Consider the following 18,110-nt stretch of genomic DNA (forward strand, 5'->3'; position numbering starts at 1 on the left):
AGAGCGGGAGAGAGAGCGTGCGCAAGAGAGCGAGCACGCGCAAGAGAGCGGGAGAGAGAGAGCACGCGCAAGAGAGCGGGAGAGAGAGAGCACGCGCAAGAGAGCGGGAGAGAGAGAGCACGCGCAAGAGAGCGGGAGAGAGAGAGCACGCGCAAGAGAGCGGGAGAGAGAGAGCACGCGCAAGAGAGCGGGAGAGAGAGAGCACGCGCAAGAGAGCGGGAGAGAGAGAGAGCACGCGCAAGAGAGCGGGAGAGAGAGAGCACGCGCAAGAGAGCGGGAGAGAGAGAGCACGCGCAAGAGAGCGGGAGAGAGAGAGCACGCGCAAGAGAGCGGGAGAGAGATCGCGGAAGAGAGCGAGAGCGCGGAAGAGAGAGAGAGAGAGAGAGCGAGAGCGCGAGACAGACAGACGCAGAGACACACACACAGACGCAGAGACACACACACAGACAGACGCAGAGAGAGACAGAGACAGACGCAGAGAGAGACAGACAGAGACAGACGCAGAGAGAGACAGAGACAGACGCAGAGAGAGACAGAGACAGACACAGAGAGAGACAGAGACAGACACAGAGAGAGACAGAGACAGACACAGAGAGAGACAGAGACAGACACAGAGAGAGACAGACACAGACACAGAGAGAGACAGACACAGACACAGAGAGAGACAGAGACAGACACAGAGAGAGACAGACACAGACACAGAGAGAGACAGACACAGACACAGAGAGAGACAGACAGACAGACGCAGAGAGAGACAGACGCAGAGAGAGACAGACGCAGAGAGAGACAGACGCAGAGAGAGACAGACGCAGAGAGAGACAGACGCAGAGAGAGACAGACGCAGAGAGAGACAGACGCAGAGAGAGACAGACACAGACACACACACAGACAGAGAGAGAGACACACACATATATATATATATATATATATATATATATATATATATATATATATATATATATATACACAAGGGGTCCCCGGGTTACAAACATCCAAATTCACTCCTGTAAGAGTTCTCATGGGGAGAAAGGTGTCTCCACTGAAGCTTTATCACCAATCCTTGTTTACACACCAACCCAAAGTTTTCAAAATCCAGTTGTCATAGGGACAGAAAGTGAGGTGAAATCTTCTGAACAGGGGTAGAGACAGCAAAACAAATGGTACAGGGGTGTTAACTCTTCCCTATGCCATTCAAAAAATGTAATGATTCTTTTGGTTGGAGCTACACTTAAATCAAATTTGTTTGTAAGTCGAAACAGGTAAATTTTTTAAGAACAAACCTACACACCCTATCTCGCTTGTAACCCGGGGACTGCCTGTATACATACACATACACTGTATATACAGCAACTGTCACTTTCACATCTTTCTTTGTAGGGGGGGGGGGGGGTTTGATTATTTTATCTATTATTTTTTTTAGAGGGGACATCTTCCAATAGGGACAGTAGTTCTGGTGACCTGGAGGCCCCAAGGGATTTCCTTAATTTGCAGAGATTTCATTTTACTTCCTGCTTTGGCTATGGGACAGTAAGGGGACATCCCCAAAATGAAAGTGGAATCCTGACCTACTGCAACAGAGGAAGAGGCAGACTATGGAGAGACACAAGTCTAGCCTTAGAAGATTTATGAAACCCCTTTAAAAAGTCAAACTTTTATCATAGCTAAAATACACATTTTCTGTCAACTATGCCTGGTTCAAATGGGGCATACTAAAGTATACGCCCGTGGGAGGCTTTGTTTACCCACACGTGGATTCACAGGTGTTCCATGCATCCCGGGCAGGCAGTCCGAACAATGTCAATTGGGACACAGCAGCTGAACTGAGAGATACTGCTCCCAATCTGACATCTATTCGGGTGCATGGCCCCGAACGCATTGCACAGAGGTCAGATTGGAAGCGGCGTCTGTGTCTGTTGACATCATTGGGAACACCTCTGCATCCCCATGTGGGTAAACATGGCACTCCACAGCCGTACGCCTTACTTTACCCCATGAAAATGGAGGGCTAAGGGCCAAAGGTGCAAGGAAGGAATAAAACAAAAATACATAAAGAACTTGACAATATACCAGTTAGCTTTGCCCCCATTGGTGATCCACATCTTCTGTCCATTGATGATGTACTCATTGCCCTTCTTCTCTGCTCTGGTCTTCAATCCAGCCACATCTGAACCAGCTCCAGGTTCAGTTACACAGTAAGCCTGTAGGATAATGTACCATATTGACTAAGTATAGTTCAGCAAAATATAAACTTTCTTAGTAAGCAAAAGGGCCAAATTGGGTTCATTCTAGATATTATACACATTGGAAAGCATGTCAAGATGACTTCTGTGAAGATTGTCATTCAGTTCAATTACACATAAAAATGTGTCTGTAAAGAAAAAAAAAACGGAATTTTTGTAAAATCTTACCTGTAAAATTCCTTTCTCTGAGTCCTCCGACAGTCGCCGCCTCTTCATATTCGTCACATATGGGGTATTAGACTTTGCTCCGAAGGAGTAGCTAGGCAACAGAATATGTTAATAAAGCTTTTAACATATCCAACATATCCCACCCTCAAGGGGTGGTCCCCTCAGTCAATACCCTCCTACTTCCTGCAACCATATCTCAGTTTTAGTGGAATAGCAGTAGAGTATACAACCAAACCCCAAAAGAGGGGCGGGGGCGGCGACTGTCGGAGGACTCAGAGAAAGGAATTTTACAGGTAAGATTTTACAAAAATTCCGTTTTCTCTTACGTCCTCCGACAGTCGCCGCCTCTTCATATTCGTCACATATGGGGACGTCCCAAAGCAGTGCAAACATGAGGGGTGGGAAACACATCCGCGCCGAAAGGCAACGCAGTTTCCACATCAAGAAAGGAACCTTACCAAAGGAAGGAAACCAGCTGGGCAACAGCAAAAAACAAGTGCTCAACAGGAGCAACAACCCAGGAAAAGGCAAAAACCAGGGGATACAAAACTTATCCCAACAGCCAGGAGTCCCCAACAAGGGACCCTATGGAACAGCCGCACTAAGAACCTTACGGCCAAAGGAAGCATCCGCCGATGCCCGAACATCTACTTTGTAGAATTTTGTGAAAGTGTGCACGGTCGACCAAGTCGCCGCCTTACACACCTGGGCTACAGAAGCCCCATGACGACAGGCCCAAGACGTACTCAGAGATCTAGTAGAGTGCGCCTTCACAGGCACAGGGGGAACCTTCCCCTGCAAGGCATAGGCCTGTTCAATGGTCTGTCTGATCCATTTAGCGATGGTAGAGGCCGAAGCCGCCATGCCCTTCCGAGGACCCTCTGGAAGAACAAACAAGGAGTCCGTTTTACGAAAAGACTCAGTCGATCGAAGGTAAACCCTGATCGCCCGAACAACATCCAAAGAGTGCAATCTCACCTCCTGTGGATGTTTAGGCTTCGTGCACAACGAAGGCAAGACAATGTCCTCATTAAGATGGAATTCCGAAACACGTTTCGGAAGAAAGGAAGGATTAGGTCGCAAGACCACCTTATCCAAATGAATAACCAAGTACGGAGACTTGCAGGACAAAGCCGCCAGTTCGGACACTCTGCGAGCCGAAGTGATCGCCACCAAAAAGGCGACCTTTTTGGATAACATAGACAACGAGATCTCCCTGATCTGTTCAAAAGGAGCACGTTGTAACACAGATAGCACGAGATTCAAGTCCCAAGGGGGCAGAGGATCCCTCCTAGGAGGAACCAGATGCCGCACACCCTGAATAAAGGTGCCAACCAAAAGGTTGGATGCCACGGGACGTTGAAACAGAACGGCCAGAGCAGACACCTGACCCTTTATCGTAGCCAGCGCCAAGCGCTGATCAACACCCGCTTGAAGGAAAGACAGCACACGGGACACCGAGTACGTGCGGGGTGAAAACCCCCTGGACTCACACCAGGCAAAATAGGCCTTCCAAGTACGGTAGTAAACCTTCCCAGAGGAAGACTTCCTCGCGTTGATTAAAGTATGAACGACCTCCGGAGAGAGACCCCTCTCCTTCAGGACCTCGGTTTCAACAGCCAGGCCGTCAAAGCCAGCGACTGTAAAGCAGGATGGTATATCGGTCCTTGAGACAGTAGATCGTCTCGAAGAGGCAGACGCCACGGGGCGTCGACCGCCAGATTCATGAGGTCTGCGTACCAGGACCGGCGAGGCCAGTCCGGTGCCACAAGAATCACCGTGTTGCGTTCCGATTGAAACCTGCGAAGGAACCTGGACAGCAACTGGATCGGTGGAAACGCATACATCAGTCTGTACTGATGCCACGGGGCCACTAACGCGTCCAACGCGTCTGCCCGAGGGTCGCGCGTCCGTGCCACGAACCTCCTCACCTTGTTGTTGAGACGTGACGCGAACAGGTCCACATCTGGAAGACCCCACTTCGCGCACAACATCTGGAAGACAGCCGGGTGGAGAGACCATTCCCCCTGATCCAGGGTCTGGCGACTCAGATAGTCCGCCTGCCAGTTCTCCACCCCCGGAATGTGAACCGCCGTTATCGCCGGGACATGAGTCTCGGCCCAAGACAGAATGTCGGCCACTTCCCGAGCCGCTCGGGCACTCCTGGTGCCCCCTTGGTGGTTGATGTAGGCCACCGCCGTGGCATTGTCCGTCTGCACCCGAACCGGGCAGCCCTGCAGCCGGTCCGTCCAGCGACGAAGACAGAGACTTATCGCACGCAATTCCAGAATGTTGATCGGAAGGGAGGACTCCCCCTCCGACCAAGTTCCCTGGGCGGACAGAACGCCCAGAACACCACCCCAGCCCGACAGGCTGGCATCCGTGGTGATTACCGTCCACGAGATAGGACGAAACGACTTGCCCCCGGACACCATCGGGGACTGGAGCCACCACAGAAGGTTTTTTCTGGTGCGATGACTCAACGAGATCTGAAGATCCAGAGATTGAGGTCGCCCGTCCCACTTGGACAGGATCTCCGCTTGGAGACCCCGCGTGTGAAACTGGGCGAAGGGAATCGCCTCGAAGGCCGAGACCATCAATCCCAGACATCTCATGCATGTCCGTAGAGACGAGTGCGGAACGTCCCGGAGGGACCTGACTTCCTCCTGAAGAGTTCTGAGTTTGTCTTCCGGCAGGAAGACCTTCGCCTGCACCGAGTCCAAAATCATTCCCAGGTAGGGAAGACGAACAGACGGACTCAGTGCCAACTTTGGAAAATTTATCGTCCAACCAAACTCCTGCAGAGTTTGCATCGTGACAGACAGGTCCTGCTCCAGACCCTGGCTGGTCGCAGACCGAACCAGAATGTCGTCCAGATACCCCAGGACAGAAATGCCCTGGGCCCTCAACAATGCCAGAACCGGTGCAAGCACCTTGGTGAAGACCCGCGGAGCCGAGGCGAGGCCAAAAGGCAACGCCACGAACTGGTAGTGATCCTCCGCAATGGCAAATCGAAGGTACCTCTGGTGACCCTCGAAGATGGGGATGTGAAGATACGCATCCTTCAAATCGATGGAGGCCATGAATTCCCCCGGAACCAGGGCAGCCACCACCGACCGCAGGGATTCCATGCGGAACTTGCGAACCCGCACAGAGCAGTTCAGAGCCTTCAAGTCCAGAATCGGACGAACCTTGCCCTCCTTCCTGGGCACGGTGAACAGGTTTGAATAAAACCCCCGAAATCTGTCCCGATGAGGCACCGGAACCACCACTCCCTGAGCCCTCAGGTCCTGCACCGCCAGGTGTAGGTCCCGCAGGCGCTCCGGAGACAGTTGAAGATTTGAAGGAAAAAATCTGCTCTCCGGCCGAGAGAGAAACTCGATCTTGTAACCAGACCGAACGATTTCCTGAACCCATCTGTCCCGCACACGGGCCAACCAGGGCTGAAGAAAACCGAGCAAGCGTCCCCCCACCCCAAAACTGGGTGAGGGCGCCCCTTCCGGCCGAACTGTTATGGGCTGCAGGTCCGGATTGGCCGGACTTCTGCTTACCAGACCAGGGCTTCTTCTGAGAGCCTTGACCTTTGAACGGCTTGCCCTTGTAGTGCGGCCGAAAGGCACGAAAGGACCCCTGAGGGGGCCGAAAATTAGCATGCTTCTTCCCAGAAGCCCCCTTAGCCTTGGGGAAATGGGGCAAGAGAGTGCTCTTACCCCCGGTGATTCCCTTAATCAACACATCCAGGGACTCCCCAAAAAGGCGAGACCCATCATAAGGCAGATTGGCTAAGGTCTTACGCGAAGATTGGTCCACCGACCAACATTTTAACCAAACCAGGCGGCGAGACAACACCGCCACACTGTGCACCCGTGCAGCCAACGGAATCAGGTCCAGGTCCGCATCACACAGATACATGACACCCTGGTGGATCTGATCCACCATATCCAGGGTCGCCGGCGAGGCCGAGTCGGCCACCAAGACGCGCCTAAGCATCTGCGTCCAACTTGCGATCGCCTGGGCCGCCATGAGAGAAGCAAACAGAGCTTTAAGCATAGAACCCGTAACAGAATACGTATGACGGGCCAGAGACTCCAGTCTCCTATCTGTGGCATCACGGAAAATGGGTGAACCCTCTGCAGGAATCGCAGTGGCCTTGTTCAAAACCGCAATCGCATGATCCACTGGTGGAGGCACGCACCACCTTTCATCAGTGGCAGGTGAAAAAGGATAACGCAGCTTGAATCTACTTGGTACCGCAAAAGGTTTGCGCAGATCGCGCCATTGATCCTTAACAGCGCGCTGAAAATCAGCATTGCAGGGGAAAACCTGTGGCGTCCTGCGTTTCCTCTGCGTCCCATAAGCCGCCAAGGCAGCGGGGGGACACACTTCGTCCTGCAAACGTAGCGTTTGCTTAATAGAAGCAATCAACTCATCCATGATTGCAAGCTCTTCAGGCGAGCCAGGGGGAGAATTATCAACCCCCTCAACTTCAGCCTCCACCTCAGACCCCACTAGATCAAGAGAGGAGCGGGACCCCGATAGGGAAGCCCCAGCTAGAACAGCCCCATCACCTTGACCCTCAGAATCAGAGGAGAGCACAACTCTGGGCCTTTTGGTAGATTGAGCAGCCACCAGCATTTGCACCTGAGCAGCAAGGCCAGCCACAATAGTGGCTAAATCCCCCCCTGGGGGGGAAGCAGCGGTCCCCTGGCTTTCCACCAATACTGTAGGAAATTTGCCCTCCTGAGAATCCATTGCCCCTGTAATGCCAGACAACCAAGGGTTAACTGCCCCTTTCAGCAAGCGCGGCAAGCGCAGCCCACCGCGTCACACTAAGCACAATGAGACCCCCACAGGGATATGTAAACTGAACACAGGCAATGGATAGCAAGAAACAGAAGGATAAAACCTGAGGAGACCCTCGCCGCTGCTGCTGCCTCGATCGGTGTTCCTGGGAAGAGGAAGTGATGCTGCTAGGGCGCTCTATGTAAACCTATGGAGGCTACAAGAAAATGGCCGCCATGCATGTAAAACATGCGGCCGGAGCGAGGGCAGGCAAAATGGCGTCTTTTGGCGCCGAAACCGTCGCTCCACAGTGCAGTAATGCACACATGTCTGTATGTAAAAAAACAGAACCGATCGCCGCAGCGATCGCTGTAAGTGCCCAAACATGCCATAAAACATGCCCCACAGCACACAGCTTTCCACACTGATCATGCTGACACTCATAGTGCCACACAACTCCCCCCCCCCCCCTTGCAGCCCACAGCATGCAGCCGAGAGATAGGGAGACAAACAGTGTGCATAGAGACAGGTTACACAGTCCCAGACTGACACCCCTCCAGACAGACAGGTCCCCACATAAATACACTTACCTCACCACGGTGTGGGGGACCCGCACAGGCGAACAAGCCGCTACACATGAGGCAGGGAGAGTCGCATACAAGACGCTCCGAACGTGGGTTAAGAAACCGCACAGCGTCCAGTGAGGTAGCCACCTCACCAAGCATCCCTGCACCGAACAGGGATGGGTCGTTCACTATGCCAGGAGCGTTACCTGGCTGAACGCTCGATGGCAGACTGGGAAGCCACTGACCCACGACCTGCGACCAGGGGGATCAGCCCGAGACCCAGTCCGCATGATCCTCTTCGTCCGAAGAACTAACTAACGCTGATAAAACAACAGCTAAGTAAAAGGTAGAGAGAAAAACTCAAAACAAAATATTAAAAAGAAGAAAGAGTCTGGGACATAAAGTCCCAGCACAGAGAGAGCCAGCCACTCCTGACAAGCTAGACATTAAAACTGAGATATGGTTGCAGGAAGTAGGAGGGTATTGACTGAGGGGACCACCCCTTGAGGGTGGGATATGTTGGATATGTTAAAAGCTTTATTAACATATTCTGTTGCCTAGCTACTCCTTCGGAGCAAAGTCTAATACCCCATATGTGACGAATATGAAGAGGCGGCGACTGTCGGAGGACGTAAGAGAAAACAAGAATACATATTATGCACAGAGCGGGAGATTTAGGCCCTATGCATACTGAACGTTTGTACCAGGGATAGGTCGATATGCACTTACCCCGATATATCGGTATTGGCCCCGGAACTGGCCGATAGTGCAGTTTTTTTGTGTGCAGATTTTTTGTGACGTCATTCTGCCTTCTTAGACCGCCTCCCTCGCCTTGGACAGCCTCGTCTGGAGTTGGGACTAGTCTTGCGGGAGTGTATCAGTCATACACCCACCCATAGCAGCCCGGTGCCAGCCAGCCACCCACAGGCCCTGTACCAGCCAGCCAGCCACAGGCACTGTACCAGCGCACCAGCCAGCCACAGGCCCTATACCAGCCAGCCAGCCACAGGCCCAGTACCAGCCAGCCACCCACAGCCCCTGTGCCAGCCAGCCACCCACAGCCCCTGTGCCAGCCAGCCACCCACACAGCCCCTGTGCCAGCCAGCCACCCACACAGCCCCTGTGCCAGCCAGCCAGCCAGCCACAGGCTCTATACCAGCCAGCCAGCCACAGGCCCAGTACCAGCCAGCCACAGGCCCAGTACCAGCCAGCCACAGGCCCTGTACCAGCCAGCCAGCCACAGGCCCTGTACCAGCCAGCCAGCCACAGGCCCTGTACCAGCCAGCCAGCCACAGGCCCTGTTCCAGCCAGCCAGCCACAGGCCCTGTTCCAGCCAGCCAGCCACAGGCCCTGTTCCAGCCAGCCAGACACAGGCCCTATACCAGCCAGCCAGACACAGGCCCAGTACCAGCCAGCCACAGGCCCAGTACCAGCCAGCCAGCCACAGGCCCTATACCAGCCAGCCAGCCAGCCAGCCACAGGCCCAGTACCAGCCAGCCACAGGCCCTGTACCAGCCAGCCAGCCACAGGCTCTATACCAGCCAGCCAGCCACAGGCCCAGTACCAGCCAGCCAGCCACAGGCCCAGTACCAGCCAGCCAGCCACAGGCACTGTACCAGCCAGCCAGCCACAGGCCCTGTACCAGCCAGCCAGCCACAGGCCCTGTACCAGCCAGCCAGCCACAGGCCCTGTACCAGCCAGCCAGCCACAGGCCCTGTACCAGCCAGCCAGCCACAGGCCCTGTACCAGCCAGCCAGCCACAGGCCCTGTACCAGCCAGCCAGCCACAGGCCCTGTACCAGCCAGCCAGCCACAGGCCCTGTACCAGCCAGCCAGCCACAGGCCCTGTACCAGCCAGCCAGCCACAGGCCCTATACCAGCCAGCCACAGGCCCTGTACCAGCTACACACAGCCCCTGTGCCAGCCACCCACCCACCACAGGGTGCCAGCAAGCCAGCCATTAAGCATTAAACAAAAATTAACATGTTCAGTACCAGATTTGTGTCAAAAATTGTCTTTATTTTTCAAAACTTTAAATGTACAAAATATTGGCCCATATCGGCCGATACCGATACGCTGTGACCAAAATATAGGTATCGGTTTCGGCCCTGAAAAAAACATATCGGTCTATCCCTAGTTTTTACAGCTGCTTCTTGGAGCATCTAATGTTTATTTTCCTGATTTTCCATGCACACATAGGCTTTTAGCAGGATTGAGTGGCAGAAACTGAGAGGCAGGAGAAAAAAAAAAAAAACCCAACGGCCAGTGCTTTCAGGAGAAGCAGAGTTGGGGCATAAAAAAAAAAAAAAAAAAAACGCTTGACGCTACTAAACGCTAGTGTTTGAGAATTCATTTCAATGGCCAGAATAGATTTCAAAGCCACATAGGTGTGAACCAGGGCTTACTGGAGCGTGCAAAATTTGGTGTAGCTCTGCATAAAAACCAATCAGCTTCCAGGTTTTGTCAAAGCTTAATTAAAACAAGCTGAGGTTAGAAGCTGATTGGCTACCATGCAAAGCTGCAGCAGATCCTGGGTGCTCCATTGTTAGTAAATCGTGTGTGTGTGTGTGTGTGTTTACAAAAGTATCTATAATCTCACGCTTGGCTATATACTGCAATGTAATATCCCATTCATAAAATGGGGCTGTGGTGTGCAGCCTGCATCACAGATATTCTCTCCACTTAGTCCCAGTTCACACTGGTGCGATGCGGGAAACCCTGCAAATCAGTGCCGGTTCCCACATCACACCAGAATCACACAGTGGTTCACACTGAGATCTGAATCATGAATCGCTGGGGGTGTCAATGTAAAAGTTGGTGACACCCCCAGATCGGTAGGCAGATTGCAGTGCGAACTGTGAAATGGTGCAAGAATCAGATCGCATAGGTGTGAACACCCATGCGATCAGATTCCAGTGCGAACCAAAAAAAGGGTCCTACACCATTTTGGTGCGAATGCGATGCGATTTCAGCCACACAGTTTGTATGGCTGAAAATGCATCAAACAGATATCGCACAGCAATGTGGGACAGCGACTGTAAAGCAGGATGGAAGATTGGCCCTTGGGCCAATAGATCTTATCTGAGAGGAAGTATCCAAGGGGCATCAGTGACCGGTCACACCAGATCGGCATACCAAGACCGACGAGGCCAGTCTGGAGCCACTAGGATGACCGGATCCCTTCTGCCTCGATCCTTTGCAGAAGACTCGGCAGAAGTTTTAGTGGGGGAAAGGCGTATATCAGATAATACTGGCCCCAAGAAGCCAGTATTCTTCTTGGGGCCAGGATAACTCTAGTTAGAAGCTGATTGGCTACCATGCACAGCTGCACCAGATTTTCCACTCTCCAGTTTTAGTATAGCACCCCATTGTGTCACACTAAAGAAGTACATCGGATGATGCTGGGAGTGATCCGAGGTGATTATTAAGTCTATTCCATTAAGCGACCCCAAGGAGTATTGCCTGTAGAGGAGAGATCTTTATCCCTAAGGGACCTTTCACACCTGTCCGTTCCGTTTTCTGCTCAGCGGGGATTGATCCACCGATCCCCACTGAGCAGGCGGATGACAGCTCTGTCTCCGTTCTGTGTGCGGAGACAGAGTTGTCAGATCCCCGCTGTCCTCTATGGGGGAATCGGATGAGAACGGACCGCCTGTCTGTTCTCATCCGATCTGATCCGCCAGACAGATGGAAAATAGTGTTTCCATCCGTCCAGATTTGACGGACAGGATCGGATGGATGTCAGCGGACATGTCTCCGCTGCCCCATAGAGATGCATGGGGCATCCGATCAGGTCTGCCTGAAAAACTGACAGGCGGATCTGATCGGACCGTATGTGTGAAAGGGGCCTTAGGTGTACTGCTCACTTAGACCTGGTGGTAAAACACGGGTCTAAGTTTAAGGTGAGAGGCCATCTTTAGGTGGTGGTGGAAGCACAAGCGCTTTCAAGCATCTTTCAAGCACCTTTTTTCAGTTATATTTTTCACAGGGCGGAGGAAGCTATACAATGGACTGACACATTTTGGACATTCTATTGCACTTTGCGATTAATTTGCACATTGGCACTTTGATTACTTGTATGCACTTTATTTTGCTTATTTGCACAGTGACGTTGATATTTTCCACTTATTAACACAAATTAAATATTTAGGTGTTGTAATCTCAGCCAAGGTGCTGGACTTAGTGGCTCTCAATCTTCATCCCATAATTCCGGCGTCTAAACTGTTTGGAGGCATGGAAATATTTAACCATTTCACTGCTGGGACAAATCAATTTAATCAAAATGAAGATCCTACCCATTATCTTTTACTTTCTTAGAATTTCACCAGTGTAGACCCCTAGCTCCTATTTTAAAAGGATAGAGGGTCTGGTTAGTTCCTTTTTATGGTCCTCTTCACACCCTAGATTGGGAATATGAGTTCTCCAGGAGCTTGTGGGCCAGGGGGGGTTTAGCGCTGCCTTATTTATAAGTACTTTTTGGCAAGTCAGATAGTCTATGCGTGTAGATGGTTGACCAAGGACGAAGGAGATGCAGCTACCGTTTTAGAGGCTGCACTGGTGGGTTATTATGAAGGACTCATCTATTATTTCAGGGACCGCAGAATAGTAGAGCACTGACTGGCTCCATGGTCACAATAAAGGCGTGGGACAGGGTAAGGAATATTATGCAACCAGAGGGTAGCGGGCATTCTCCTGCCTCACCGCTTTGGTTCAACCATCGCCTGCCACATTTCGCTACCATATCAGACATTAGTATCTGGGCGGAGATGGGAATTAAACAGCTGAAAGACATTGTGGATGGGCAGTTACTTACATTTGATGAACTTAAAGCGGAGTTCCGGGCACAAAATCAATCTTTTTTTTTGTGCCCGTCCGCTAGTTCTCCATCACCTGAAAAGGAATTGGATAGTTAGGTTCTTTTTTTTTTTTTTTTTTTTTTTTAACTCACCTTGTAATTGAAGATCGAAAATACTCACCTCAGGGTACTTCCTCCCTCAGCGCCGCGGCTCCGCCGTCACTTCCTGTCTCGCGATGATTCCTGGGAGCTGAACGTCATCGCTCCCAGGAATCAATGCGACGGCACCGGCCCCGCTCGTCACTTCCGGGGCGACGCCGCATTCCCCTGCTAAACAGCTTCTGGGCATGCCCAGAAGCTGTGGAGGAATGCGGCGCCGCACCGGAAGTGACAAGAGGGGCCGGTGCAGGCGCATTCTGGGAGAAGAGGACGCGGAAGAAGACGCAGAAGAGGACCGCGCCGGCTTCAGCTGCCCACAAGAGAGATGGCAACGCTGTGGAAGAAATTTTATAAGTGAGTATTTCATCTTGCAGGTAAGTGCGAACCGGGACAGATCAGAGGCTAGCCATTGTGGAATGTGCTAGCCCTGACTGTCCCGGGGGTATGTTTATTGAAAAAATGGTTTCTGTGCCCGGAACTCCGCTTTAAGTCCAAAATTTCAACTCCATAACCGGTACTTTTTCTGCTACCTACAGCTGCGCCATGCTTTCTTTTCTCTATTTGGAAGCACCACCTTACAGATCCAGTCCTCTGACTTGGAGCAGTTGTTGGCTTCGGAACGCCTTCCTAAGACAGTCTTTAGTTTACAAGGGACTATTCACAACCCGCCCAAAGTCAATTAACAAATGTAGGGAGAGGTGAATGTCTACAATACCTGACCTTCAGGGCGATGACTGGGATGATATGTGGGATTACCCTTTTAAGTATTTGGTGTCTTCCAGAGACCATCTCATACAATATAAGATTCTCCATCGAGTTTATTATACTGCAGCCAGGATTGCTGGGATGTATGCCTCTGGCTCTGCGGACTGTTGCCGGTGTCGGCACTCTCTGGCAGACTTTGAGCATGTATTTTGGCAATGCCCTACGATACAGCAATTCTTGCAGAAGGTGGCTAAGACTCTGAGGATATTACGGCTCTGAGGGTGCCTTTGACTCAGGCGGTGTGTAGGCTTGGCTGGGTGGAGGAGCTGGCCCCATTGCGGGCACAAAGGACTTTATTGTTCCGTCACTCTGTTCTATGCGCGTAAGGCCATCCTGTTATACTGAAAGAGGGTGGAGGCGCCCTCATTGAAGTACTGGAAGACTCTCATTAATAAAGCTTTACCATTCTATAAGGCTACATATCAAAATAGAGTTTGTCTGAAGTTTCAAAAAGTATGGCAGTGCTGGATCTCAGGATTCGTCCACCCTTGACTAAGGTGGAAGTACTCCAACACGGGTGGAGGCAGTAGTCTTTTCTGCCGAGCGAGGGGGACACCTCGGGATGTTTAAGCAATTATACCACGTACCTAAATAACTGATGTGAGCAGATGATGCAGACATATTGACATAAGATGAAGACCCATGTGGGGGAAACAATGCCATGCTGAAATTTTCCTAGGATATCGTTTGGACATGACCCTTTATAAGTATTGCACCGGAGGAGGAGGAGGAAGGGGGAGGGAGGGGAGATGGGGATTATTTTTGATACTTTGACTATTGTATTGTTATTGCTGCACTTAGTTATGTGCATAGTTATGCTTTTTGGATACCTTGTTTTGTATGTCTATTTATAAAATTAATAAAAACAAATTCCAAAAAAAAAAAAGCAGAAGAAGAGGGCTTCTCTGCAGGTCTGGAAGTCTCGATTTACCAGACCAGGTCCTTTTGGAACCTCCGGAGGAGGTCCTGACAGACTTAGGTCCTTTGTCTTGAGATCCTGAGAGACGAAAAGGCCGCATATGAGCTGAGAAAAAAAAAGAGCCCACATCTGCGATGAGACTCATTGCCCCTGGAATCACGTGGAAGAAGAGTACTCTTCCCCCCTGTAAGACCCTTAATGATATCATCTATATCATGCACCGAAGGACTACAGCTGTCACAGACAGCCTAGAAATTAAGGGAGCCGCATCCAGAGAGGCATCACAGACAAACTGCATCCCCTGGACCAACTGGTCTGCCAGCTCTGCAAGGGCAGGGGGAAGCTGTTCCTCTTCCAGGAAGGGGAGCTGCGGGCTAAGAAGCACGATGCGACTCAGGCCGGGACAAGATCGTGTGCGCCCTCACGAGAGGTTTAACTCGAAGACCAGCCCCCATCCAGTGGTGCTATGTCGCAGCCGACTTAGCGTGGAGCTGAGGCCTGCACGCGCTCGGGAGACCTTAAGGATCTGGTATATCCGGTCTGCATCCCAGTCCAGCAGTTGATTGTAGTTATCACAGGAACAGAAAATAATAAAAAGGAAAAAATTCCATTTAAAAAAGAAAAAAAATGAGATCCCAGGAAGGAACTAGGTCCTTACTCCCGACTAGGCAGAAAAAAAAAAAAAAAAAACAAATGCCTAGAGCAATGTGTGGGAGTATATCCCCTGGGACCGCCCCATAGGCTTGGTAAAGCTTTTTCCTGCCTAGTGTCCTAATCGTGTAGGGGGCAGCATAACCCAATGGTTAGGAAGATTCTGGAGCTGTGTCCATCAATGAATGAAAGTGAAATCCCATTTTCTCTTTCGTTCATTGACGGACACAGCTCCTGATCTTCTTAAACATTGGAACATCCCAAAGCAGTGTTAAACATGTGGGGTGGGAGCAGCGAAAAAGAAATTCCCATGGCTAGCTATAGCCAACCAGGTAAACAGGAGCTCAACCAAAACAGGGGCACACCTGAAAAAAACATTACGCCCTCAAAGAGGACCAGGGCCTCTAAACAGCAGCCTGCAATACCTTGCCGCCAAAGGAAGCATCCGCAGATGCCAACACATCCCCTTTATAGAACCTTGTGAAAGTGTGCACAGACGACCAGGTGGCTGCCTTGCAAACCTGCAGCACTGACGCCTGATGACAGAAGGCCCAGGAGGCACTGAGCGCCCGAGCAGAGTGCGCCTTGACAGGGAAATAGAAACCTGACCCTTAATGGAATAGGCCTGAATCACCGTCTGTCTGATCCATCTGGAAATGGTCGCAGAGGAAGCGGACAACCCTTTCCGAGGCCCATCCATAAGCACAAATAGTGAGTCTGATTTCCTAAAAGGCTGCGTAGCTGTCAGGTACACCCCAATCGCCTGGACCACATCCAAGGCATGCAATGCAATTTCCTTCAGATGATTTGGCCTGGGACACAGGGAAGGCAACACAATGTCTTCATTCAAATGAAAAACAGAGCCAAACTGAGGAAGGAACGACGGACAGGGGCGAAGAACCACCTCATCACTGAACTACCAAGGTGAACGACAGGGTAACGCCGCAAATTCAGATAACCTGTGCGCAGTGGTGAAAGCCGCCAAAAATGCTACCTTCCGGGACAGCGTAAGTAGAGGAATCTCACAAAGATTCTCAAAAGGAGGCTTCTGGAGGACTGAGAGCAACAAATTGAGGTCCCAAGGCAGCAACAGAGAGCGCACTGGAGGGGTCAAGTGCCTAACTCCCTGAAGAAAAGTACGCATCAAGGAGTATGTGGTCAAGTCTGTTGAAAGAAGACCGCTAAGGCCGACACCTGACCCTTGATAGTACTCAAGGCCAGTTTCTGCTTAAACCCCCGTTGAAGGAAGGTCAAGATCCGAGCCACCAAAAAAAGAGCGAGGATGAACACCAAGAGACTCACACCACTCAATGTACGTCTTCCACTAAAGATGGTAGATCTTCCTAGAAGTAGATTTCCTAGCTTTAAACGTTAGAATCACCGAATGGACAAACCTCTGTCCATCAGCACCTGGCGTTCAATAGCCAAACTGTCAAAGCCAGCGACTGTAAACCAGGATAGAAGATAGGTCCTTGGGACAGCAGATCCTCCCTCAGAGGTAGCTTCAAAGCAATGTCTGAGACCAGCCACACCAGATCGGCGTACCAAGCTTGGCGAGGCCAGTCCTCCCCGGACAGGTTGGTATCCTTGGGGACCACTGTCCAATACAAGGGGATGAAAAATTTTCCCAGCTGAAGAACGAAGCCACCATATCAGGGACTCTCTTCCCCTGGCTCAGCCGGATTAGATTGTCCAGAGACGCCAGAATCTCCCTTGCAGGGACCTCATATGGAACTGTGCAAATGGTACCGTCTTGAAGGTAGACACCATCAGGCCCAGCACCCACATGCAAGTCCGGAGGGAATACCATCTGATGGACAGCAGGAGATGAATTACAGCCTGCAGTTTGTCCAGAGGTAGAAGCACTCTGGCTAAGGCTGAATCCAGAGTCAGACCCAGATAGTGCAGCTTTATGGACGGAATCAGAGCAGACTTCTGAAAATTCAGAATCCAGCCAAACACCCTCAAGCTTGTATAGCGATTTCCAGGTTTTCCACCAGAGCAGCAGGAGACTCCGCTCGCAGAGGAGGTCGTCCAAGTAGCCCAGTCCTGCTATCTCCCATTGGCGTAACAATGCTAGCACCAGGGCCAACACTTTCGTGAAGACCCGAGGAGCAGAAGTGAGACCAAAAGGTAACGCCACAAACTGATAATGCTCCTCTCCCATGGCAAAGCGGGGGAAGTGAGAGCAGTGTGTCTGGGGTTATGTGGTGAAGGGCAGCCCCTATAGGCGTGTGGAGTGAAAGCTTTTCACTGCCTAGTCTACTTCTGTAGATGGCGCATAACCCATTCGTGAAGAAGCATTGAGAGCTGCGTCTGTCAAGAGGACGTAAGAGAAATTGCGGCCGTGCATTAAACACACAGGCTACAAGAAAATGGCAGCCCTGCATGGCACCACAAGGCTCCCAGGGACCCAGGAGGGATCCTGAGGCCTCAAAAAACTGCACAAGCAGAAAGGGGGAGGGCCTTAGCAGGAGCCATCAGGTACAGGCAATAGCCCGGTCGCCGGCGGCGCACCCCCTGCCCCCATCGCCAGCACCCTGCACCCACCCTAGGCGGTGGACCAGGCCACCCCACAGCCCCAGCGTCAGTGAACGTCCACACCCAAGCCTTCCAGGGGGAGAGGGGGGACAGTTACCATACCAGGAACCAGGCGGGCCCCGCTCCAGACAGAGCCTCCTCTCAATCGAAATGGGGGGCTGTCGGCCAGGAAGAATGCTGTGACGTGGCCTGAGACCCAGTCGTATGCGACCTCACTTGGCGTTTAACTCACAGGCCAGCCCTCGTCTAGTGGGGCTATGTCGCGGCCGACCTAGCGCGGAGCTTAGGTCTCGCGCGCTTGCTGGCCAGACTGGGGTGACCACTGGATCTACATTATCCAGTCCGTCGCCCAATCCAGCAGTTGATTGTAGATCTCACAGGAAAAAAAATACAGGAGAAAAAAAATTCTATCCAAAAGAAAAAAAATTGCCAGGACCAGAGATCCCAGCAAGGATCTAGGTCCTTACTCCTGACTAGGCAGAAACAAACTGAATACCTATACTGAGAGGAGTATACCCCCTGGGA

General features: G+C 51.5%; 1 protein-coding gene across 1 annotated transcript in view; it reads right to left on the reverse strand.

Annotated features, from left to right (window-relative positions):
* Window positions 1-18,110, reverse strand: part of ACADM (acyl-CoA dehydrogenase medium chain) — a 64,184-nt gene that overhangs the window by 10,796 nt on the left and 35,278 nt on the right. The window contains exon 7 of the mRNA XM_082266225.1: window positions 2,068-2,198. Within this exon, the coding sequence (XP_082122351.1) occupies window positions 2,068-2,198 (131 nt within the window). The remainder of the gene's footprint in view (window positions 1-2,067; window positions 2,199-18,110) is intronic.

This window comes from Pelophylax lessonae (genome assembly GCF_965119305.1).
Source record: "Pelophylax lessonae genome assembly, chromosome: 8".
NCBI lineage: Eukaryota > Metazoa > Chordata > Amphibia > Anura > Ranidae > Pelophylax > Pelophylax lessonae.